Consider the following 26,590-nt stretch of genomic DNA (forward strand, 5'->3'; position numbering starts at 1 on the left):
TCATTTCCATGGATCTCAGCCTCACTGTTATTTTGGATTTAAAGAGAGAGAGAGAGAGAGAGAGAAAGAGAGAGAGAGAGAGAGAAGCTCATAGAAAAGTATTTGAAGTACACACAGCATGAACACTTGGGCTTGTAACTATGCACCTTCTATTCACCTCAATGGTACTTTGGCTATTTAAATGACTGGTGGTGAGACAAAGCAGGACCCATCAGTTTCCTCATATGCCACTTCAGTGGTTGACAATCACCAAAGAGGACTCAATTGGTAGATTTTAAATTGATTACTCTTGCTTATTCCTTCATCTTAGAAATTCACTAAAAATTTCAGGAGGGAAAAGTGAGCTACCAACAGCAACAACTCATTCCCTGGTCAGAACTTCCACTATCATAAATGAAAAGTAAGTTGTACAGAAGTGAGTTAAGAAAGCAGGGCTGATACTGCGATCCTTAGAAAGGCCTTTTGTAAACTCATCCTTGGTTGGCACCTAGGAACTTGGATTTGTAGAAGGGTCCCACTATCCCCAGAGCTAATACAATTGACTTGCTGTGAACTGTTTATACAATGTGGTTTATGCCAAACACCTGCATTCCTTCCAGGAGTCTGGAATTTTGATATGTGATAGGCAGAGGGTGCCTACATAATCAGCCCCCAGTGAAAACCCTGGGCAATGAGTCTCCAATGAGCTTCCCTAGTAGACAACATTTCACATGTGTTGTCACAGCTTGTTGCTGTGGGAATTAGGCACATGTTTGACTCTTGGAAGCCTGCACCTGCTTTCCTCTGCACTTTGCTGGTGTGCCTTTGCCTCTTGCTGATTTTGCTTTGTACCCTTTGGCTGTAATAAATCTTAGCTGTGAACACAACTATGTGCTGAGTCCTGTCAGTCTCCTACCAAATCATCAAAAATGGGAGCCTCAAGACACAGGTTTCTAAATTTTTCAAATTATCTATTAAAACATCAACAAAACTAATTTTCACTAAGTTATTACAGTAAAAACAGAATACAGTCTGTGAGTAGTTTTTCCAATCTCTAACAAGTTATATAAAAAATTTTAAACTTAAGATAAAAAATATTTTAAAGACAATTGCTCTATGATAAATTCAGAAGAAATGCTTAAATAGCACTAAGGTTTACCAATATAACCTCAATAAGTAAGCTGAACTAGATTTCCAATTGGCTATTTACATACATAAGAATTAAGACACTTACCAAACAATTCAATGTAAACTTCCTGAAGTGTGTGGGCACTGCAGAACTGGTTCAGCTCATGGTGGATTTTATTGAAGATTAAGGTCTTGTCATAATCTGCAGTATAGTTCCTCACGATATCAAACACTGAAGGAGAGGTACAACCCATGTTTGTTTTACCCAACAATGACACAGGTACCTTCAAATTCAGCCAGGGTAAAAGTCAGGGTGATATATTACACATGAGGAAAAGTGCCAACAAAATAGTGAAACCAAAAACCACAACTAACAAATCTTGATGTGTTGCTTGTGCTCAATTTTCCAAATACCCTTGCATTTGTAATACTAATGCCAAACACCTGCTGGTTAGCCTGTCAAACAGGGGCTAACTTTAAAGTCCACACTAAAGTATCCATTATTTTGGAGGTAATAAGGAACTATCAAAGGTTTCAAGCAAGGGCATGACAGTCAGATTTACGCTTTGGCCAGCAGTGTGAAGATGAACTGAGAGGCATAAAGATCAGAGGCAGGGAAAGCATAAGGCAATTACTGCAAAAGTTTAGCTAAGAGGTAAAGAGAGACTAGGCAAACTGAGGAACAGTAGAAATAAAAGAAGAAAGCAGTTGCAAAAGACCATTTTTAAAAAGGCAATTTTTTAAAGTTGTTAAAACATTAACTGAGCTGGGCTTTATATCAGGTAATTTACATAAATTAGCACTGAATTCTCCTAAATTTGCATATTAGGAAACTAAGAAACAGAGAATTTTAGAAATGCCCAAAAGGTACATACTAGACCATGTCAGAACCTGTTCTTTATCTACAAAAACATGCTGCTTTCTACTTCTGTCTTCAGATCCAAGAATTTGCTCCACTGGCCTTCCCATGTGGGATATTAGATGCAACTGGATTTCAAATCCGACTGGGCGTGGTGGCTCATGCCTGTAATCCCAGCACTTTGGGAGGCTGAGGTGGGTGGATCATTTGAGTCAGGAGTTCAAGACCAGCCTGGCCAACATGGTGAAACACTGTCTCTACTAAAAATACAAAAATTAGCCTGGTATGGAGGCATACACCTGTAGTCCCAGCTACTAGGGAGGCTGAGGCAGAAGAATTGCATGAACCCAAAAGGCAGAGGTTGCACTGAGCTGAGATCGTGCCACTGCACTCCAGCCTGGGTGACAGAACAAGACTCCATCTCAAAAAAGAAAAAAAATTAATGGACAGGCCATTAATAAATACTTAATGACTAAATCAGTTGCTTGATCATTTCCCAAATGAATTATATCTAAATAGTTTCCTATTTAATCTCTGGTTAAAGAATCATCAGTCCCTTCCCTTTTTCAATCATAATCCATTCCAATGATTTGTAATCAAGGAAAGGAGATGAAAAAAAGACAAGGAAAATGCTTACTCTCTGAAAAATATAATCCAAATGCCCTTGACAGTAATATGCCTGCTCTCTACTCTGAAATCTTTTCACTATTTGTGCCTGTACCGGTTACGTGAAATTTATTATGACCTTACATCCCAATATATCCTTTTTTAGGTCTGTATTATGTCTTCTCAAGTAAAATTAAAACCCCTGAAGGCAAAGGCTATAATTTCATCTTTTCAAATTATTCTTGCCAAACACAATATTCTGTACATACTAGACATGCCAGTTTTATTAACAAGCATGCATATAAGACGGTGTATCTTTCTTCAGGGCTTCTAATTAAGTTTTTGATTACAACAGTACCTACCCACCCCATACCTGTAGGTTTTCATCTTTTATCAAGAAAATGCTTTCCCCACATTGAAGGCTTTCAGACTGCTTTGCAAATTATAGCAAATCTCAACTAGAAAATACTTCTCTTTGATGGCAAATCAGTGTGGGCCAAGGAATTGATCAGTTACAGATTTCTAACACCCAAGGAAATTATCTCTCATCCTGACTGGATAAAATACTACTTTTCTATTCTAGAAATAACCAATGACCATTTTGCTCTTAGAAACACTAAGCTCAGAGAAGAGTAATTCATACAGTTGCAGAAAGTCAACTCTGTCCAGAACTTCTGACCTATTTTTGCCTCTATTCCCCAGAAATTTATTAATCAGTGATCAATGAAGTCATAAAACTTTCAAAGTCCCCTTCTATTCCTCAAAGAATCTCTCAGCTATAAATCCTCTGGCTATAACTATAAAAACCACAGGTAGATGGGTAACATACCTGCATAAGGAGCCAACATATTAACCACTTCTATTCGGTCAATATAGATCATGACCCCACCACTAAAAACAAAGAAAAAAAGTGTGAACTACTAAAGGCAATCCATAAAACACAGTTATAGATAGACCTGGGGAGAAGCTGATAATCAAACATACTAATATTCACTTAAAACACAGAAAGAGTTCGCTTCCTTTTTCATAGCATTTCTGTCCCTCTATAGATGTCAATGTCTTTTGTACACTTGTAATAGTCATTTAAAATAAGTAATTTAAAAAATACCTTGAACTTCACATTCTTCTTTTGATACAATTCAATGCAGTGATTATACCCTAGAAATAATTTGGGCCCTGCTTGCCTTTCTTTCCCTAAACCTCTTTAGGACAGCAATTCTCAAAGTGAGGTCTTCAGACCAGCAGTATCAGCATCACCCAGGAACTTTTGTTAGAAATGCAAATTCTCGGGCCTCACTCCAGATCTATTGAATCAGAAACTCTAAATTAGATGGCATTTAACACTACAGATGAGAAGAAGGTGGGATGATTAATTTTAAACTATGTTTTATTAAGCACCTATTCTGGGCCAAGTTCTGGTTAGGCACTTCATATACAGTAATTCTAATCCTTACAACAACTCTGCAAGGTAGATTTTATTGCCTTTATAAAGGAGGAAACTAAGCCTTAAAGTGTCAATAAAGGAATGTGTTGGGGAAAGAGGTACATAAAAACTGTCTGTACTTTTTGCTCAATTTCACTATGAACCTAAAACTGCTGTAACAAATAGTCTTTAAAAAATAGTCAATAAAGCAGATGCAGCAGTGCTAATACACAGTTAGGTCTACTTGCTCTAAAACTCCAGTTTTTTCCAATAATACCATAAGAACAATAATGGTTCTTAAGATGGAAAAGCTCCTATTTGGAGATAGGCCTTTGCTCAAACAATGCTCAGATCAGAAGTCCCCTTGGGTTAACTATCATGCCTATTTGAGATATGTCTAAGTGATCATAGCTGTAGGAACAGAAACTCTGAGCTAAAGGGAGGCTCGTAGGCAAAGAGAAAGCTTACCTTGTTCCACAAGGCACATTTTTAACTTCATCAGTTTGTAGTGTTGTCTAGGGAGGAAAAGATATCTCATCAACACTCAAGACACACATTGTCAAAAAACTACTGGTACCAGAGGCAAATCTCTGGAAAGCTGCTGATAGTAAGTACAGCAGAGATCCATCACAATTTCAGTTCCCAAAGATTAGCTCTCAGAACAGTCATTTCTTTTTGTATTCTAGTAGAAATGAAAGACTTGAGACAGACAATATTTTACAGCAATTTTTTTTTTTTTTTTTTTGGAGACAGAGTCTTGCTTTGTCACCCAGGCTGGAATGCAGTGGTGCAATCTTGGCTCACTGCAACCTCTGCCTCCTGGGTTCAGGCGGTTCTTGTGCCCCAGCCTCCCAAGTAGCTGGGATTACAGGTATGCACCACCACGCTCAGCTAATTTTTGTATTTTTAGTAAAGATGAGGTTTCACCATGTTGGCCAGGCTGGTCTTGAACTCCTGGCCTCAAGTGATCCACCCACCTTGGCCTCCCAAAGTGCTGGGATTACAGGCGTGAGCCACTGTGCCTGGCCTACAGCGAATGTTTGAATTAAGATTCACTGGGAAAGGTTCAATGTTCAGTCTGCTAATAAGTAGAAAACTCTTCCAGAGTCCCTTACCTGCCTGGAGCTGGCCAGGGGTTGTAAACAACACAGCTTGCTCACATAGATACTCTGGCTACGACTTGCACTCTGAACTTTGATTCCACTGCTAATATTACTATTTATGTTGAAGATAAAAGAGATTTTATGCATACAAGTACTCTAAGACTCAAAGCTTCCCTTGAATCCAACAGCAACCTTTCTTCTCTAAAGCTGTGGTCAACGTTTTAGTTTAGTACCTAGTGATCTCTCACATGTCCTATTCAGTTTCCTTTTTAACAGAAGTGCTACCACCAGTACTGCTTCCTCCTGTGAACCAACAATCTGGTACTTAATTGCTTTGCCCTTGTCACACCTTTGTTCAGATCCAGAATGAACGACTTCCTGCTGTACTCTAAGGCCTCAAATAGGTCAGCACCTAATGAGTACATTCTAGACATACTGCATCTTATCAAGCACAAAGCATAGGAAAAAGGAATCACAGTCCCTGTTTCCAAAGAGTTCACAATCCAGCACAGGAGACAAAACGTTACAATGCAATCAATCCATCAACAGGTACAAAACAAAACAAAACAAAACCAAAAACACAAATTATAAACTGAACTGTTAAGTGGTAAATTACAGAAAGTGAAAAAAATAGTAGTTTGAAAAGCTCTCTGAGGTGAAGGATTTATAAGCCAGGTCTAGAGTGGGAGAAATAAGAACAGATGAGGCAGAGGAATATCTTAAGCTCAATAAATATCCTACTGAAATACAGACAGTTGAAGACAATATGTGTATAGGCGAACGAAAGTAGATAAGCTTGCCTGGAGCAGAAGGGACAATTTGGATGAAAGATGAAATTCTGACAAGAGACCATGGTAATACTAGATAGAGGGCCCTGAATGCTGGCTGGGGAGTTTGGGATCTCTCTAGTTCACCTTATATACAGTCACAAAACGAACCATTCAAAAATATGTTTACTTAATTCCTTTTCTCACATGTGATGTAGTTCTCATTCTCCATCTTATAGGGAGGTAAGAAAACCAGCTGGGAGGCTAAATAATTAATTTATTTAGATTAATTCAGTAAAGGCCATGAAAGCTGTCAATCCAGACATAATAGAGGAGGTATCTGATACTTGGTTGATATAAAATTCCAGGAGGGGAAAGAATAAAAAATAACTCTTAGGTTGAGACATTAGAATGACAGTAAACATTGGTGGCAGTTCTAGGTTAAGGGGATTGATGAAGAGACAAATTCTATTTATTTCCTTTAAAACACTAATTCAGTTTCCATATTCCACACCAACTTTAAATACACGTTCCTATTTAAACCAAAAGGATATTCTCTAGCCAATTTTCAAACTCAGAACTAGGAAAGAGTTCAAATGTTAAATCTTCCATTTAACACCCTATCTTTATGTACTTTTATATTTCTTTTACGTCCTCTTAAAAATTACTTTCCCAGTATGACAGAAAATTTATTTAAAAAGTGAATCTATGGTTACTTTATGAAGGCTGAAGGTTTTCATATAATTTCTCCATTGCTTTTTCTTTTTACGTCATATATGGAATTTCACATTTATATACATTCCTTTCAATTGCCAAGTTTGTTAAACCATTTGTTTATCTGGACTATGTCTTCTAATATGTTCCAAAAATTCCTAAAAATAAATTTATGTCTTACTCTCCTAAGAACACTCTTTTTTTTTTTTTTGAGACGGAGTCTTCCTCTGTTGCCCAGGCTGGAGTGCAAAGGTACAATCTCGGCTCACTGCAACCTTGGTCTCCCAGGTTCAAGCGATTCTCCTGCCTCAGCCTCCCAAATAGCTGGGATTACAGGCACGCACAACCACGCCCAGCTAATTTTTGTATTTTTGTAGACACAGCGTTTGACCAGGTTGGCCAGGCAGGTCTTGAACTCCTGACCTCAAGTGATCTGCCTGCCTCGGCCTCCCAAAGTGCTGGGATTACAGGCGTGAGCCGCCACGCCCGGCCAAGAACACTTTTTAAATATGGTTTTATTAATATAATTATTTCCTAGAATGTTACCGTTTTACACATAAAGAACATTCCTATTTAGTCACACTGGCTGGCTCTAGCCCATGTAAAACTTTTTTGTAGATGCAAAGCATTTTAGTTTACACTGAAGTCTCTGTACTAATTTCATTTACATCTCTTATGATAGTTTATTATTAAATATATACACACACTATATTTGTTATATATATACACAATTAAACTCCAAAATCTGTTTACTATTATCTATATCTCCTTTATTTATATTTTTGCATCAGTATGACTTAACATACTAAGCATGAAGGCAGAGACAGACCTACCCGGTTTTGAACAAGATCTATTTGTTAGAGCCTTGATTTTTTTTTTTTTTTTTTTTTAAGAGACGGAGTTTCCCCATGTTGCCCAGGCTGGTCTCAAACTCCTAGGCTCAAGCGATCCACCCGCTTCAGCCTCCCAAAGTGCTCGGATTACAGGCATGAGCCACTGCGCCCGGCCTTAGAGTCTTGATTTTTAAGGGTCTAATGCTGCCATTGCTAACATTATTATAGATTGTTTCGGCTGTTGATGAGGTTATGTAATTAAAATTCCTCCTTTCACAGAAGACTAACTGAAGTCTATGACAGTTAAGCAATTTTTCCAAAGTCATGCCACCAACTGGTGGCAACGCCGGGTCCCCATGTTCATTACACCACATTGCTTCCTGAGAAATCAGCTCAATTTAACAACTTCCACCATAAATAGAAAGCCAGAAATATAAATGTGTTACAACTCCTGCCTTTAAGAAAACTGGAGCCTTTCTGGAAAGAAAACACACAAAAAAACTTAGCAAACAATGCAAGACAACAATATTAAAGAAAATAAGACAAAGGGCCAAAATTTACAATATAGACTTTAAGAGCTATAGATCAGAAGAGGAAGAATCTGGGATGAGCCTTTAAAAGCCTGGCAAAATTTAGACAGGAGAGAAGGAATGGAGAGTGAGATGGTAGATAAAGAAGTGATGGCATGAACTAAGGAAAGAATGGGTAAAATAAATATGGAACAACATACGGAAATCTGTCTGATTAGGGGAAGAATACATTTCACTTCAGTAGACACAATTCTTTCCCTAAGCCATCTAAAAGGGGACAGAAGAAAACCTAGGGGATTTAAGAATTTATAATTAAACTCTCACTTAGCAGGAAGCCTAAACATAAGATTACAAGATTAAATAACATAGAATTTTCCTGAGTCCTGAAAAATTAGCAGCAGATGGCAGACAAACTTCTGAATCCAAAGATTTATGATCACACTGGGCTTGCGAAAGTGGTCACAGACTAATCCTGGTTTTGTCATCTTGTTACATTGAAAGATACTTATTTTATTGTCTCCCATGGCCAAGACACTTTTCAAGGATTAGACACTTATTTCAAATATCCCGGGATGCCATCAAAATATAACATTCACTAAGGTTCCACATAAAATTGTGCTTAATATACCAGGCAAAAAAACATGAGACAGAAAGGCTGTGTATAAAAATTTTGAACCTCCATGTTAACAGTAGCCCAGGAGCCTGCCTCTATGGAAACTAAACACTGTTCTAAACCACACAATCACTGGTTTGTATGTCTAGTTGTGTTTCTAATTCTTACTTTTATTGTGACAGCAGCAACAGAAAATTTGCTATATACCATGATATAGATGGTAGAAGTCAGTCCTTCTAAGCTTCCTGGTTCATACCTTTAATTCATTTCAAGTAAGTGAGGTGGTTTAACATCATAACTTGTGTTGTAACAACTGTACTCTGAACGTTAACTCCTGCATTTAAGTAAATACCACCACCTGCTTAAGCAATAAGGAAATCTATCTCCACCCACAAGTGTGGTAACTCCTGTCATGCCTGTCTATCTGGTATGGAGGCTTCCCTAGGAATCACTCACCTGCACAGATCTGAACGTAGTAATGAAAGGCAACATGATATGATAGCCTGGTCCACTGGGGCTAGTTAGTAAAGCTCCTCCCCTGCAAAAAGATGTTTCAATTTGACAAAATTATAAAAAGAAAAATTATCTTTCCAAATCTAAAATGCTATAATAAATACTCACTCTTGCTCATGCTGCTGACCTACTAAAGCCTCACTAATATGAATTACTCATAATGAACAACTGCTTAAAATACCTCCACACCTAAAAAGGGAAAAAGATCAAATTAAACTGCCAATGTTACACCTTGTTTCATAAGCTCAACCAACCGTACCTCTGGGTCTCCAGCACTGCTCTCAGGTTCAAAGGATTCTCCTCGGTCTTTAACCTTCTGAGAAATATTTGTTTAAAAAATTCTAATGGCTTTCAGTAGAGGTACATTAATAGTACATAACAAGAGCCAAATCAAAATATATAATACATTTAATCACCAGGTTGAAAAAAAGACAACGCAAACTTTGAAGTAAAGAGAAAATTTCTGAGGCTTATAATTCTTTCAATCTATCTACAAGGTAATTAAAATACTGACGACGGAACATAAAATTTCTATATAAAAACAAAAAATTAGCATGAAAAGATGAAGGGTGACAAGACTATACAAATAAATAGCATAAGGGCTTGTTCACCAAATCCTGGAATGTGAAAACTATGAAAGCAAGCCCTGGAAATTATAAAAAGGAGGCATTTGGGGAGCAAAGAAAACAAAGTCCTATTTTGCACCTTGTAAATTCATAGAACTTAGCTACCGGTCTTGAAAATATAAACACATTTGCAAAGTCATAATAACAAGAAAAGATGAACTGTTTGAGGTTCATTACTAATTCTTTGAGTCATTCCTTGAAATGTCCTTTCTCTGGTTTTACTGTCAGAAAGACAATGCTTTTAAACTGGAAGGAAATCTGGACTAATCTGTAACTTCTTATGTAGAGCTCCATCTGCTAAGATATACCATTAAAATTGCTCTTTTTCTAGGATTCAGGATGGATTTGAAAGTAGAAATATCAGTTTTGAGGGATAGTGGAAACAAGCAAAAAGTTGACGCTCTTTTTGAATACACCATTATCCCAATTTCTCCACAAACTCGCCTCTCTTACTGGTCTGTATCAAAAGGAACTTGTGGTAATTAGGCTGAAGGAAAAGCTAAGCGAGCTCAACAAGAGAGCAACAGCTCCCACACCACTCCTGTCCCCAACTTGAACAGCAACAGTAAGGAGGGAGGAGGATGGCCCATCAGTGTTGCGCTTATGTCCCTGGAGGTCCAGGGACATAAGCACCATCACAGTCATCATGGTGTTACAAGACGTAACCAGACATTGGAAGCTTTTACATGAAAAAGTCTAAGAAACAACCATAAACATACAGCATCTAGAGCGGCAAACTAAAGCCTGTACAGTTGGACGAACTATAATTTATCCATCTCTTCAGTTAGAGGTAGAGTGACTCCTTCCTTTCTTCCTTCTTCATTTTTCTACAAATAATTGAGTTTGCTGTGTATAGGAATAACCGTAGGGAAACTTAATCTCTGCAACAAAACGAACATAGCACTAAAACTGTCCAACATCTGGAGGGTGCTCGGCAAAAGCCCGCTTCGACCCCCGTGCTTTCCCTAGAGATGGGACATGCGCCCCCGAACGTTGCAGAGGGAACAACTTCCCAGACTCCACTCTGGAGTACCCTTTTTATCTGCTCTAGAGCCCTAACTGACTGCACATGCCGCTCACCTGTAGTACACAGCCAGGTGGCCCTCCTCAATCTTGTGGATGGAGGCGTAGAGCAGGACAGCCACCAACCCCACCACTGCAGCCACCAGAACCCGGGCTTGAGTCATATTCATTCTCGTTCCTCCTGGGAGCGGGAGAAAAGGACCCTCAGTCCCGTGAGTGACAGGTCCACCCCCTCCAGTTTCTACCCTCTCCCTCCGGAAACTTGGCGCTCTCTCGCAGGCTGAGCCGGGGAGTCCAGTACCCCTGTCCCCTCATTCTTCCTTTCTGGCTGAGCCCGCTGACCCCTTGCCAACTCCTCCGCCCCCGGAGGCCAGTGGGCCGCCCCTGCTCGGTGAGCTTCCTGAAACCCCCTCTCCCAAGGGTCGCTCCCGGGTGGAAGGCACTAACTGAGAAGAAGCCCAGCCGCAGGCTCGCGAGGAAAGCCGACCCCTCGGCCGCGCCTCACCGATCAGTGACGCATCGCCCCCGCCCGCACGTGCAGCCGACTCCCGCGCCGAGCCAACGGCCGCCAACAGCCGGCCCCGCCCACTCGCCCAGCACTGCGGCTGCGCGGGGACGCACACGGCGTAGCCCCGGCCCGCGGCTAGTGAGACGGGGAGCGCATGGGACAAAATTCTCCTAGCCGCGGGCCGCGCAGGCTCCTTTGGAGGCAAGTCGCTCTTTTTCTGTACACTGCTGGTTAACTGCTTCGGAAGAGGACAGCCCGCGGTCTGGAGTGAGCAGCGAAGCAGAGAAAAGGAGACGGACTTTCGGACAAGGGACTGGTTGGTTTGTTCTTGTGCAGGGAACCCACTCGCTCACTGTCAAACGGTAGCTGTTCGGTTTATTTGTCCTTTTGCAGTGTATGCGGAGCCCCACTGTGTGGCACGCACTTGCTTCCGGCACAGATCCTGCACTTCAGGAGCAACTAAACTTGTTGCAAATAAAGTGCTGTGAAAGCTCAGAAGAGGAAGATATTAGATATAACGGCATCATTCTCTCGTTTTTTAAGTGTTCCTATTATGTGCCAGAATGCTGGTCCAATGAGGGCTTTATGAAGGCCGTCCAGACTACAGGAACAGAATTGCTAAGCACATGGGGCGGGAGGCGGAGGGAATCCTCCAGGGAGACCAAAGTAAGTACTTCAGTTTCCTTGAAGGCTTGTGTGATGGGAAGGAGTGCTGTGGTAGGCGTCACTACATATTCTGTTCGTTTTAAATTAAAAAACCATGGGCACATATTGCCAAAAATAAAAAAGGGAAGGAAAAAGGTATAGTTGGGAGATAGATGAATACAAGAGAAATTAAGGGCATTAATGGTTTAAGCCTTGAAAGGCTAGAGGTGGAACTATAACTGGACAAGGTGGACTAGGGTTGTAAACTCCTCTAACCCAGCGGACGGGGTGGGGGTGTGTGTGGGTTGGGGATGAAACTGTTCCACTTCAGATCATCAGGCATTAGATTCTCACAGGGAGCCGGCAAACCTCACATGTGCAGTTCACAATAGGGTTCGCGTGCCTATGAGAATCTGATGCCACTCGCTAATCTGACAGCAGGCAGAGCTCAAGGCGATAATGCTCACTCGCCCGCCGCTCACCTCCTGCTATCCGGCTCGGTTCCTAACAGGCCACTGTCTGGTACCGGTCCGCGGCCCAGGGCTTGGGGACCCCTGCCCTCTTGGGTAGGGAAGTATGGGAAAGCAGTGCTTTAGGGCCAATGAATCTATAAAACGGCTGAAAGTGGAGACAGACTGTTGGCAAGGAAGTCAAGTGGTTAGGAAACTGCAGGCCCAGGGTTACTTAGTAGTGGAAGTAAGAAGAGGTAAATAGAATCAATCCGTCTTCATTAAAGGAAGACTTCCCAGACCACTCTACCCACACCCTTCAATAAATACACTTACCTGTATCATTCATTTGATTTTTATTATCTAGGAATGTCTGGGACCTTATCTGTTCCAAATAAATGATATTTGCAGAGCTTAGCTATTTTAACTTCCAAAAAGCAAAAAGAATGGAAAATAACTTGCTCCATACCCTGTTTTCTGTAGACATTCTCTGAAGTTTTTCATAATATTGCTTAAAGAATGAAATGTATACAATTCACAACTGCCATTCCCCTCTGAAAAGTTGTTACCCACCAAAAAATAGTGGTCCAACTCATGCATCAAAAGCAAGTTTGGGGATCCCACTATAATAGTCTGTTCTGACTCACACCATCTGCCCAAATTATATAGATCAGGCTGCCCTGACATAACCCCAGCCACACACCAGCAGCGGCCCCCACGCTATAACAAATCTTTAACCAATTATTAAAATATTAGAAAATGCATGACATTGAAAAATAATCCTTAACAATAATTGCAGTGCTTGGATGGCTTGTAATGTTCAGACTCCCAGATAAGCACTTTTACTATACTGCCTATGTTGTTTCAGATCTTGCCATCTAGCTTAATACCCTCCAAGTAACAGGTACCCAATAAATGTTTATTATTACAATCTTCTAAAACCAGGGAAACAAGAGAGACACTGCCTATTATAATAGATGACGAACAGTGATATGTGATGACTAAAAAATTTGGTTGACTAGGAAAATGATACCACTAGCAAAAATGGGGATGGTGTGGCTGTGACATCAGTTTATAGGGCAAGAATCGAGCATGTTTTTTAGATGTAGATAGTGGTGATAGGACATCTCAGAGGAAAACACTCTTAAAGAAGTTGCCCAATACTACCTTTACCATAAGTCCTATTATTCCTAAGGAAAGTACAGTTATTCTATGCTCTTAATTCCACTTCATGGAACCTTCATATTTTCCTAAGCCATATTCAACTGTTTTATTATAATCTTATTTTTATAATGAATAGAGATCAAGAAAGTAATTTAAAAACCATTTAATACACAAAGTGAAAAACTATTAGAATATAAAAGCATTTCACATTTTTTAAGACAAATAATATCTTCTAAATTACTTAACAGATGATAGAGGTCCACAGTCCTTTATCTGAAACCCTTGGGGCAAGATGTTTCAGAATTATGAAATTTTAGATTTTAGAAAAGTAATTTTGTGCATATACCATACTACATTAACCAGCCCTCACCAGAGTCTGTGGCAGCAGCCCTCCCTCTCATCATCAAGCATCAAAATAAAGGAATATTCACACTAAATGGGATAAAAAGATTCAAGGTCAGTTCAGATTAGATTGCAAGCAAATGAATTTTGTCACCAAGCTTATGGAAACCTTGTCTTCAGAGCTTTTTGGATTTTGGAATTACAATTACAGATAAAGGAGTGCAGACCTTTATAAATTTGTGTGACAAGACACGAAAGATTGTTTAAACAAATGACTCATTTTTACAAATGAAAAAACATGTAATTTTCAAATACATTATAAATTAACAGGCATCTTCTCTTTGATATTATTAAATGTACATCTTAAATACATATACACACAACAACATGATTTATGAAAGCCAACTAATATTAGAAGCACAGATACACAATCCCTTCGGTGAGAAGGGGATACTGTTAAATTTTCAGTGGAATTTAAAATGATTACACCAACTCCTTATGATGCCAGGAAGAGCACCTGTTCAGTGCAACACAAGGAGGTAGAATTTATTCTTCAAGAAATAGAACTTGTGAGCAGCCTTTTTAGAAAAAAAACACAGGTAGACTTTTACTTAAAATGCCTATTACTTGAGGTTTTCTTCTCTGTATACAAAACTATATTTGGTCTTACGCCCAAAAGTTAAAAGTTGACACTAATACATAGAAGGTATTTGTAATCAGTTAAATAAGTAATGTTTTACCAAGACTGAAGGCAAATGTGTCATGATGATGCTTCTAAATAGCTGTGGTATTAAAACAAATATTCAAACAAGTACATTGACTTTTTCTAAATTCCTGTCAGTTTAGAGGCTTGAATTACTCAAAACTGTTATACTTGTAAAATCATGTTCTTCTGATCGTAGTAGAAATGTAGTTTCTGTTCATAGCCATTTCTTCCATTGACTGATGTCTGAAGAATGGTTTCATGGGGGAAAAACACATTTCCAACATGTATAGCAACAACTTCCATAGGTTTGGGGACAGTGAACAAGTGACAACTCATTCTGTTAACCAACTCCAATCAAGATTCTAAAACCAGGCATGAAAAAGTTACAATTAGATGTTGACTATACGTGATAAGTATATGGGTGTTCATTTTTGCAAGTTTTCTGTTTGGACATTTCATAATCAAAAGTTGAAAAATCATTTCATTTACCTTATTTCCTGATTTAAAAAAATTTCAGAGTTTTTTTCATAAATATTTGAAGTAAACAATTATTCTTTCCTTTTCTTTTCTTTTTTTTCTTTCTTAAGAGAGCAGGATCTTGCTATGTTGCCAAGCTGGAGTACATTGGCTATTCACAAGTCCAATCATAATGCACTGCAGCCTTGAACTCCTGGGCTCATGCAATCCTTCTGCCTCAGCCTCCCTAGTAACTCGGACTACAGGTACATGTCACTATGGCTGGCCACCATTATCCTTTTTTTTTTCTTTTTTTTTTTTCAAGACAAAGTCTCTGTCACAGGCTGGAGTGCAATGGCAGGATTACGGCTCACTGCAGCCTGAAACTCTTGAACTCAAGCGATCTTCCTGCCTCAGCCTCCCAAGTAGCTGGGACCACAGGTGTGTGCCACCACACCTGGCCAATTTTTATATTTTTTATAAAGACAGGGTTTCGCATGTTGGCCAGGCTAGTCTCAAACTCCTGGGCTCAAGCAATCCACCTGCCTTGGCCTCCCAAAGTGCTAGGATTACAGGCGTGAGCCACCATGCCTGGCCACTGCTATTTTTCTTAATGAAAGAGGAAATATACAGAATTGACATTAAGACTAAATGCAGGAAAAATTGATTCAGTAAACATTTTATGGTAATTTCCCCAAGTTTTAACAAATCAGTAGTTTATAGTAACCAAATCTTAACACACACTTTTATTATTACAACTATATTAACATAATTTATTTTCTATTTGGGAGGTACCATATCTGAATTAAAGTACAAGTCCCATCTTAATGGAGAAAATTGATTGCTGAAGCAAAAAAGTACAGAACAAACCATTCAATTTCAATGGTCACATTGTGAAGAAGCTTACCACTCATTTAATTTGACCAAAAATGCTATTATTGAAGATAATTGATGACATAATCCTAGTATATCCCTGAGTAACAGCAGATAAGGATTTAAGGTTGAGGATATTCCCCAAATGCTCTTTCCTCTTGAGTTCTCCTATTTCCCATATGCATCCCAAATGCCAGATAAGGCTAGCATGGAAAGTTAAACCTTTTGCACCCAACATAGCCAAAGCAGGCACCCATATCCACACAAAACTTACCATCATACTACTGCCCTGTTCCTCATTTGCCTCATGAATAATAGTGCTTAAATGGCCAAGGCAGTTCAAATTTTCTTCTATCATTTGTGCTGAAGTCTCCCTGTGAGATGAAAGAACAAAGCCTTTTCAAACTCAGGAAAAGGGCATATGAATTTCCTCTACTTTCTAGTCTTCTAGGTTAGCATGATCACTAGCCTTCCTGTAACCCAGTACCCCAGTGCAGTTGACTCCTGTAGTCTTTAGTTTCCTCATCCCTCCCTACAGAGGCAGAGTCCTGTTAAGACCAGGCTGCTGCCTCTACCTCTACCTAACTAATGATAAGAAGTCCACTATAACTCCAATCTGACTTTCCTCTGAAATGTAAGATGCACTTATGTACAACTTGTTTTTCCCCTGAAAATGTAACTAGGGAGGAAAAAATCCTTGTGGCAAAGACAGATGAAATACCTTTTTGTTTCTAAATACTTCTCTTTCCTTAAAAGTAGTAAAAACACCAGCATGCATACTTCACAGACACAAATGTAGGGGAGAAGAGAGAAAAGTAAAATCTGTTCTGTAGAGATCACAGAAAGTGAAAAACTCATTAGAAACTACAGATGATAGCAATGAAACGAAACAAGCAAGCTGATTCCTGAGGACAGCAAAAGAAAACAGTGTGGTGGGGGAGCTACCCAGAACCAAGAAGTATCCCTGGAAGTTCATATTTGAAGGCAGTCCTGATTGTGGTTTCTACCTTCATGCTTTCCTCTTCTATATGGCCTCTATCTTCTCCCTTTGCCAATCCTCAGTCCCCTAACAAGAGTCCGTTTTAGGTCATGGATGATAGCCACTATTAGCTTAGAATGACATTCTGATTCAGCTCTTATCCAACAGATGGAAAAATTATGGTCAAACAGTTCCCAATCCTTGGTAGTTAAGTACCACAGGTACATTATAATTGAAATCAATTTTCCTATACAATGTATTCTGGCTGGACATGGCGGCTCATGCCTGTAATTCCAGCACTTTTGGAGGCCGAGGCAGGTGGATTCCTTGAGGTCAGGAGTTCGAGACCAGCCTGGCCAACATGGTGAAACTCCGTCTTTACTAAAATATAAAAATTAGCCAGGTATGGTGGCACGCGCCTGAAATCCCAGCTACTCGGGAAGTTGAAGCAGGAGAACTGCTTGAATCTGGGAGGCGGAGGTTGCAATGAGCCAAGACTGTGCCACTGCACTCCAGCCTGGGCGACAGAATGAGACTCCATCTCAAAACAAAATATAATGTGTTCCTTCTAGAAAATACATTGAAAATATCTGTCAGATATACTTTTGCAAACAACCACACTTCAAATTGGAAATTACCTGTATTGTGGTGACATTTGTAAACATTAACATCCGCTAAAAAACTTAAATGCCTTTAATAAAGGCAAAAAAGTAAGTAAAGTATTAAATTTTACTTCCTTCAACTCTTGATTACTGGAGTATTTTGTAAAGTCTATATATTTAATTATAGCCTGTGCTACAGTTGTAGGTTCACTGCATTGGGCCACATGTATAATGACCCCAAGATATATACCCTGGAACTTGCTTTCTTTAAAAAAATAAAATACCTGATATCAGCTTGCCTTCCTGCCATGTGCTTTTCTCTCATAAAAGTAGAGTACAGAATGTGCAACTGCATGACCTCCTGAGCAGTGATGTAACATGGCTGCACTTCTGCAAAACTAATTATGGGCAGAGCTTCCAGGAAATGCTGGTGCTGTAGAGGTCTCCATGAGTTGTGAGAAAAGCGACAATACACAAGCTAGCAAAGAGCCACTGGCTTTGGATACGGCACATCTTAAGCTGAGAAAATAACAGAAATGGATAGTCATTCAGCTTTTAGCAAAAGAGTAGGAATTAATAAAATATAGGGCTTGGAATTTGAGTTCTTGCAAAACTGATTTAAAACACTGAAAAAGTCTAATCTTAGAAATACAAAGTTATAAAATAGATCTCAAAAATTTATTAGAAGGGTAATCAAGGATCCCCAAAATGATAAATGCAAAATGATAGCATAATTTCTCATAAACTGTTAATGAAGGAGTAAGGTTTGAGTAAAAGAAAGTAATAAGCCAATAAAAGAAAGGACTTAGAACTTGGACTTAGCTAATAATAAGCAACATTTGAGCTAATAATACGCAACATTTGCTGAACATTTATTTCCCAAGCACTTTATATACATTGTCTAATCAAATTTCCACAGCAGTTCTATGAGACATTCCTGTTTTACAGGTGAGGAAATATGAACATCAAAAAAGTCAAGTAAGTTGCCTAAGATTATTACGAAGGGATAGTCAGGACTCAACCCTGGTCTGAAGGCACAGAAGACTACCTTAACAACTACTGCCTCATTCCTATACCACTGCTATGAAAACACAGCTATCTATTGTTACAAAGTAAACCCACCCATCTTGAGGAGTTACCACACATGACAGAGAATGATCATGTTCTGCTGAAGTCGGGGGCAGCCATGCTGATGTCTGAGGGGTTACTGCACCTTCTAGACTGGATCCTACAAGGGACCGGGCAGAACTCTGTGTCTGAAGGAAAAGAAAAAAACATCAAAAGATTACAGGCAAGCATCTCTGTTGATTCACACAATTTCTTATCATATTCCTAAGACTTACATTTCCGTTACTACTTATATGCACAACCAGAGTATTTCAGTACAAAACTATTCCCACCTTTACACACCATTAGTAACCTGTCCTTGGACCCTTTCTTCATTGACTAAAACCAAATATATCCACTCATCTTACACCATTTTAGTTGAAGAAAGAAAAAAAAAAAACCCAGTTGAATAGATGGTCAATTTCATTATCTAGGCAGGTACATCTATCCCCAAGTTGGGTTGGAATACCACAGTAGTCAAGGGCTAAGAGGAGTATAACAACAGAGAAATTGGAAAGGAGAGATGATAATAAGTCCTGCATCTCAATTGCTAGTCTGGACACCAAGCAAGGAACATGGATGTCATCCCAATGCAAAATATACATGTCTTCAAGAGGGCCCACCTCATGCTGATAAAAATCCCCTTTGCAAGGAATAATAGCAACTTAATGTCACATTAAATAATTCATTAATAATTACTTACACAGGCAATTTTAAGGAGATGCCATATTTCTTTCTGCCTTTTTCCCTGCATGAACATGACAGTATTGTCAGCTTCTTTGATATTACTGAGGGCCACTTCCACCTTAGGGAGTAGATCAATAATCTTCTGCTTACAGCCCAACAACTTGCTGGAGAGATTAAATCAGTGTCAGACACTTACACATGCCCCAAGACTGTACACCATATTCCCAAAACCCAGCTGAGGAAATGAACCACAATCAGCATCAGATTTAATGACTTATCTCCAAAGTAATGCATACAAAAGGACACATAAATGCAGATAGCTATGGCCAAGCTACCCAAGGTACCTTCAGAATTCTTCCTGGGTAAGTATACTTTACCAAAGAGGGCTTTTGTACTTTGAGAGGAACAAGATAAACGTATCCTGGTTTTTCAGTAGGAAGTGAAGCAATTTTCCTACCTCAAATGACCAAACAGCTCCTTGAGCACACGGTCCTGACTCTGCACAGTGTGCACAATGATTTTCACCATCTCTGTGCTGTCACTGTAGGAGTGATCTATAAAAGACATCAGTCAGTGGATATAACCTTTCTTCTGTAACATATCAGCCTCCAAACAAAAAATTCCTCAAAAATCCCTGAAACTCTGAAACTAATTTTAATTAATAAACATCTCCATTTAAATTAAAAATTGGGTTAAGATAAAAGATATAAAGATTACCTATAAATAAAATCTAGTTGTATATAAAAATAAAGTTTGCAGGTGTATAATGTATATATAAATTTATCAGTAAGAGACCTTAGTTGCCTGTGCTTGAGAACAATAGTCTTGGCTATCTTTAACCCATACTAACCCAAGCCCCAGACACAAATGCAGCCTCTGGCCAAGGGAACAATTTTTCTTGGATGATTAACCACATATTTAGAAACAGTAGGACAATTCATCAAACTTTCATTACCTAAAGGAAGGAGGCCCTTGAACTAGGTTGCTTGGAATTTCATGTTTATCCGTCTGTTTACAACCCAGAAAAACTTTGAAAAAAGCTCATTGAAACCAACTAGTAAAGGGACCTGTAGACATCCTGAAAGTTCCATTTGAGGGCAGTATGACATCTTAAAGCCAACTGGCAGCAGCCAGATACCCTCAAATGGGATGGCTGTTGGGTCACAATGGGTTCTACAGTTTAAAATGTGACCTCAATTTAAAAAAAAAAAAATCATTAATTGTTATATTTCAGAAAATGGCTAAAGGAGTTGAAAGTTGCTCATGCATCATGCTGGTATTTTCTTTGGACAATAATTAAGCCTAAATGCAATAATAATAATATTTGCTACTCTCTGCTTATAATTTTCCCATTTAATCCTCACAGCAGTCCTGTGAGAAGACTACTTTTGTTACCCCCATTTTACCAAAAAGGAAATGATGAGCATCAAAGGAGGTTTAAAAAACGTTGTGTCCTTTGTTATCACTCCAAATACTTCCCCCATAGCCCAACTTTATTCCCCACACATCTCTGTTGTCTCCTCCTCACCAACAATCAAATGCAAGGCTCCAAAAAGGTTCTTCTCCAAACAGCGTTCCTTCCTAAATACCATGGACCAAGCCAAGAGCTTTCTCATATAACTAGCTCCTTAAGACAGTGAAAGCCCTCAGAACTTTAGCCTTCTCCAGGATAATGAAGAAAGCTGGTTTTAACCATTTCAGATGAACAAGAGACTCAAGTCAACTCTAAGCTAGAAAAGACCATAGAGGCCACAAATCAAGTGTGATTATATGATAGGCCCCAATGACAGACACAACCTTGTTACAGTTTGTCACTCAAGGTGACACTCAAGCTACCTGGGTAGCAATTTATTTCTGAGCTTCATGGTATGTTGACAGGGCTACCTCAAAGTTTTAAAAAATATAACTAAACAAATGCTATCACTGTGTATCTGTGGTATCTGATTCATTAGCCAGAAAACTGGGAGTCAGAATTTTTTTTTTTTTGAAATGGAGTCTAGCTCTGTCACCCAGGCTAGAGTGCAGTGGCACAGTCTCGGTTCACTGCAACCTCTGCTTCCCTGGTTCAAGCGATTCTCCTGCCTCAGCCTCCAGAGTAGCTGGGATTACAGGCGTGTGCCACGACGCCTGGCCCAGAAATATTGATTAAAGAAAAAGAATTGGACTTGCTCTATTTGAAATCTTAGATTTTAATATTTTACTCTAGCTACAACTTCTATCACTTAAATCACTATTTGTTAACATCTTCAACCTTTTTATCCTCTTATTCCATCAGCAAAATCCTAACCTTGGATTAATCCAACCATCTGCTCTATCAGTTCCTGTATCCAAGCTACTAAATTATCAACAAAAAATTAATATTACTGTTCACTATTTGTCACTGCTAATTCACAGGTTTTTCATTTCTGCTCTGGGTATTTTTTTTTTTTTTTTTTTTTTTTAAGAAAGTCTTGCTCTGTCAACCCAGGCTGAAGTGCAGTAGTGTAATCTTGGCTCACTGCAGCCTCGACCTCCTGGGCCTCAAGCGATCCTGCTACTTCAGCCTCCCGAGTAGCTGGGACTACAGGCATACACTACCACACCCAGCTTTTTAAAAATTTTATTGATTTATTTTTTTGTAGAGATGGGGTCTCACTATGTTGCCCAGACTGGTCTCAAACTGTTGGCCTCAAACGATCCTCCTGTCTCAGCCTCCCAAAGCGCTAGTATCACAGGTATGAGCCACCTGGCCTAGATTCTTAATGAATGTTTTGGGTCAACAACATCTTCCACTGCACACAGTGGCTTTTAGAAGTCTTTAGCACCCTATTCAAATCTATGAGGTCATCACCTCTTCCATTTCAGTTAACCTCACTTACCACTGCAGGATAAGAGGCCATAAGGCAGTAAGACCCTGATCTTCCAACCTCTACTCCCAAAAAAGTATCTGTATCCACACTCATTCTCTTTCCAATATCAACAGTATCAAGGCTAATCCCTCCTACTGTTCTTTGGAGCCAATCTCTCAACTTGTTCAGGGACCTCCCTCTCCACAGGCTTTTTTGGCCCTGAGCATATGTTCTGAGAAGTGCATCACTGGGCACTTTCGTCACTGTGTGAATACTTATACAAACCCTGATGGTACAGCCTGCTATACACTTAAGCTATATGGTATAGCCTTTTGACAATAGGCTACATACCTGTTCAGCAAGTGACTGTACTGAATACTGTAGGCAACTGTAACACAATGGTAAGTATTTGTGCATGTAAACATAGAAAATACATAGTAAAAATACAGTAGTATAATCTTATGGGACTACCATAGTATACACAATTTGTTGTTAACCAAAACGTCATCATGTGGCACCTCATGTTTAAGTCTTCCTTCTGAGAAGTGACCTCCCTTGACTCTACATCAACTTTTAGCTACTCACCCACCTCTCTTCTTTCCTGAGCAGCCAAGCTTCTGAGAATAGTCTAGATAAGCAGTTCTCAAACTTTTTGGTCTCAGGACACCTTTACACTAGAAAATTCTTGAGAACCCCAAAGGGTTTTTCAGGAATTAAACAGAAATTTAAAAATACTCATGTCTTAATTCATTTAAAAATAACAAACCTATTGCCCATTAACATGTTTTTATTAAAAACAAACAAACAAAAAAACCTATATTTAGGTTTTCTCTCTCTCCTATATTTAGGTTTTCTCTCTCCTGAAACTCTACACTCCAGTCATACTGCATTTCCTCAGACATGCTAAGTGCTATACATACATGTCTTTACACAGTATACTCATATCTATGAGAGCCACCTCCTTTCACTGGTTACTGCTACTTGAGATACTTGGAAGCCTGAAGTGGAAGGATCACTTGAACCCAGGGAGTCCAAGGCCAGCCTGGTCAACATAGCGAAAGCCCACCTCTAAAAACAAAAACCAAAAAACGATATTTTCTAAAACAAAAAAATTTGAGTGAGAACACTTGCACTGTTTTACATTTTTACAAACCTTTCTGATATCACCACTAATCTCATCAGAAAAGTTTTTAAGTACTGAGAAGCTGTCAAATTCCAGCTGGTAAATACAAGTTTTCTAAAATTATTTTTGCTTGAAACATGGAATTTTATCATTGACAACAAATACTGCTTTTTTCCCTTAAAGTAATAAGTGTGCTATACTTTTTATTTTCATTTAATTTCTTAGAAATTATCTCACGTATGCAAATCTGAATAATCATAGTTTGCCTGACAGTTGCTCTTCCAAGTAAAAATGGTGTCTTCCCTGAAAGAGGCCAGACAACTAGCAACGTAAACAATTACTGAAGTGGTTTTCCTTAAGACAACCATCATACTTCACTGTATAGAAGAAACACTTTATGAGTACTTCCCATTTCATCGCACAAAATATTAAAAACCCATACTCAAGCGTTGAGATTTAAATAAAATAATATTTTTACTGCTTTATCAAGGACATTTGTAAGTGAAACTGTCATTTTTTAAAAACTGTGACTGCATGGTGGTAAAAAAATATAATGGCTACTAGCATAGTTTGGTGCTAGTGCCTTGATTCATACTAAGGTGCAAGCCATTTTATGTTGCACCATCAGTGAAAATGTCAACACGGTGAAAAATGCAAATAACATCTTATTATGAAAATGGTTCTAACCTCACAGACTCTCTGACAAAGTTTCAAGGATTCTCACAGGTCCATATGCCACATTTTGAGAACTGCTGGTCAGACTAAACTGAATACATTTCAGTAAAATAAAAGCAGTATAAAAGGAGATAATGTTATTTTTTAAATGTGAAAATAGTATATGAAATACAATTTCACATGTATATTAATTTGCATGTGTTGCTATGTGTCTACAAATTTTAAAGTGTAAAAGTATATATTTTTTTAACATATGCATTTAAGTATAATGCACATTAGGGCACAGACTTTATTTCTTCTGTTACCCTTCAAAACAAATTTTTAACTAAATGATAATATCTTGCAAGTACATAATAGTTTATAGTTTTCAAAGCATTTTCACAAACATCCTCTTAAATACACTGTCACAATATACTCACTGAGTAGGAAAGCTAGGTTTCAACCCCATTTTGCAGAAGAAGGAAATGGGAAACGGAGATTTGCCTGAGGTAACGGTCAGTAAATTACTCAATCTAGAATTCAAGCCTCTGATTCCCCATCCAGTACTCTTTCCAGCAGACCTTGCTCAGTATTTAGCAGATGTTCAACTGGAATTGTTTTGCCAACAAAACAAGTCATCAGTGACCAGTGCAGATGAAGGCATTATTTTCAAAGCAATCTGCTTTGGCCTAGAACAACAGCACAGGCCTTCCCTCTAACCATTCCATACCTGAACCCACTGCCTCAAATTCTTTCCAAACCTCTATAATATTTTTTTGTTTTGTTTTGAGACAGAATCTCGCTCTGTCACCCAGGCTGGAGTGCAGTGGTGCGATCTTGGCTCACTGCAACCTCCTCTTCCCAGGTTCAAGCAATTCTCCTGCCTCATCCTCCCAAGTAGCTGGGATTACAGGCACATGCCACCATGCCCAGCTAACTTTTCTATTTTTAGTAGAGATGGGGTTTCATCATGTTGGCCAAGCTGGTTTTGAACTCCTGACCTCAGGTGATCCACCCACCTTGGCCTCCCAAAGTGCTGGGATTACAGGCATGAGCCACCACAACTGGCCCAACCTCTCTAATCTTAAGCAACACTTATTTTTTCCATCTTTCTAAACATTTTCTTGCTGCTTTTTCCTCTCTGAGTTCCTTTTTTCTGTCTTCCATTCTTTCTTTTCACGTCCCCTTCTAAAATTTTTCTACCTCACTTTCTCTGTTACTTTCTCTTTATAATCTCCTAAATTCTCACAATCTTAAAGCTTATTATACCATGTCTCAATGGCAATACCAAAACTGGAATTTATTCTGCAGTTTTAAGAAAATTTTTAACTTAAAAATATTAGATCCCCCACATTTGTTAGGCTAGTGATAGTTACCTAAAATGCCTTCAAGCACTGTGATAGAAGTGTCTTACCTGAAGGTCTGTGTTTTAACTGCTTATATAGATCAATGGCACGCTGTTCCCTATAAAAGAGAAAACATGCTCTGATAAGTGAAGGTAATTTAATGACTTCAATAATCTACAACTTGAAACAATATTTTATTTGAATAATGAACCCATTTTAAAGCAAGCTCATATTGCCAACGAGTATTTCACAGAGCATTGCATTGAGTAATAAGAACTATACAAGTTCTTAAAATGCAAAGTTTAATATAGTTCATATCTATTCTGATCTATCATGGGGACATCTCTGCACCACAGACACTTAAAAAGACAAAAATTATGACCTATAATTCGAGAAAATATCTGAAGTTTTTAATCCAGAACTTTAATTCAGAAAAAATTTCAAGTTTTAGGGCATTTAAGAGTCAATACCTTGGACCAGAGGTATAATGAGTAGGGAAATAGTTTGTAACTTAGTTATACTTGGAAAATTCTTAACACTCATATGAAATAAATGTTTTTATTAAAAACCAAAAAAGGCCAACCCAAAGAATTATTTCCAAAGTTTCCTGTGACTAAGAAAAAGCTTCCATTTTAAATATAATGCCAATATATTTGGGGAAAGGAAAACTGTAGAAAAGAACCACATAGAGGTTTAATTTGCCAGATGTAAGCAGAAAGAATACAAAATATTACAGATGTCAAGACCAACAACACAAGTGCATCCTTACAGAGATTCCATCAAGTCTCCCTGACGTCTTCCATAGGGGCTCTTCTGTAGCTCCATGATTTCAGCATGCAAAGACATAATCTGATCCTCCAGGTATCCAATGACACCAACCTAAAATATGGTGAAAATACAAAGGAAATGAAAGGCTTACCACTACATCATAGGAAACAAAATTCAGATCTTAAGGATACAGAATGACTTGCTGCTTCATTAGAGAACTAAATAATATAATATGAAACACTGATTTTGTTAAGGCCTTTCTATTCTTCAGATTCTAACACTTAATCTTTCACATAATAACATACTTAGTCTTAGTCTTCTCTCTTTTCTCTCCTGACAACAGTAAACTACTAGTATTTGCTTTTACCTCCGGAGAAGCAAAAAGCTACAACAGGTATCAACTAACAAGAAAGAAAAAGGACCACCAAAACCATTGGTATTACTTGTATCTTGGCTCTATGATTTTGACTGCCCCCTGGTCCCCACCGCCTTGAATAGGGACACAAAAAGATAAAGAACTTGGATTTCCCACCCCAGGATACCATGGGTATCCCCACCCACATCCTCAGGGTAAGTACTGACATTAAGGAGTGTAATAACTTAGGACCGTGGACAAATGTACAGGATAAGGGGAAA

At 38.7% G+C, this 26,590-nt stretch overlaps 2 protein-coding genes across 4 annotated transcripts in view; both read right to left on the reverse strand.

Annotated features, from left to right (window-relative positions):
• ERLIN1 (ER lipid raft associated 1) overlaps positions 1-11,357 on the reverse strand; it is a 35,692-nt gene extending 24,335 nt beyond the window's left edge. Inside the window, exons 1-6 of one of the 2 annotated variants that reach the window (XM_004049940.4) lie at positions 11,223-11,357; positions 10,775-10,898; positions 9,012-9,093; positions 4,464-4,510; positions 3,402-3,463; positions 1,214-1,339 (exon numbers count right to left, since the gene is read on the reverse strand). In XM_004049940.4, the coding sequence (XP_004049988.1) occupies positions 1,214-1,339; positions 3,402-3,463; positions 4,464-4,510; positions 9,012-9,093; positions 10,775-10,887 (430 nt within the window). In that variant the 5' untranslated portion in view covers positions 10,888-10,898; positions 11,223-11,357. Of the gene's footprint in view, positions 1-1,213; positions 1,340-3,401; positions 3,464-4,463; positions 4,511-9,011; positions 9,094-10,774; positions 10,899-11,164 lie in introns of both variants that reach the window. The other variant, XM_019035054.4, reaches the window with a different exon arrangement.
• A 2,274-nt stretch (positions 11,358-13,631) lies between these two features.
• CHUK (component of inhibitor of nuclear factor kappa B kinase complex) overlaps positions 13,632-26,590 on the reverse strand; it is a 40,950-nt gene continuing 27,991 nt past the window's right edge. Inside the window, exons 15-21 of one of the 2 annotated variants that reach the window (XM_031015727.3) lie at positions 25,956-26,065; positions 25,255-25,304; positions 19,693-19,789; positions 19,252-19,399; positions 18,564-18,697; positions 16,135-16,234; positions 13,632-14,893 (exon numbers count right to left, since the gene is read on the reverse strand). In XM_031015727.3, coding sequence (XP_030871587.1) covers positions 14,864-14,893; positions 16,135-16,234; positions 18,564-18,697; positions 19,252-19,399; positions 19,693-19,789; positions 25,255-25,304; positions 25,956-26,065 — 669 coding nt within the window. In that variant the 3' untranslated portion in view covers positions 13,632-14,863. Of the gene's footprint in view, positions 14,894-16,134; positions 16,235-17,725; positions 17,961-18,563; positions 18,698-19,251; positions 19,400-19,692; positions 19,790-25,254; positions 25,305-25,955; positions 26,066-26,590 lie in introns of those variants that run through there. The other variant, XR_004071640.3, reaches the window with a different exon arrangement.

Source organism: Gorilla gorilla, chromosome 8 (genome assembly GCF_029281585.2).
Source record: "Gorilla gorilla gorilla isolate KB3781 chromosome 8, NHGRI_mGorGor1-v2.1_pri, whole genome shotgun sequence".
NCBI classification, from domain to species: domain Eukaryota; kingdom Metazoa; phylum Chordata; class Mammalia; order Primates; family Hominidae; genus Gorilla; species Gorilla gorilla.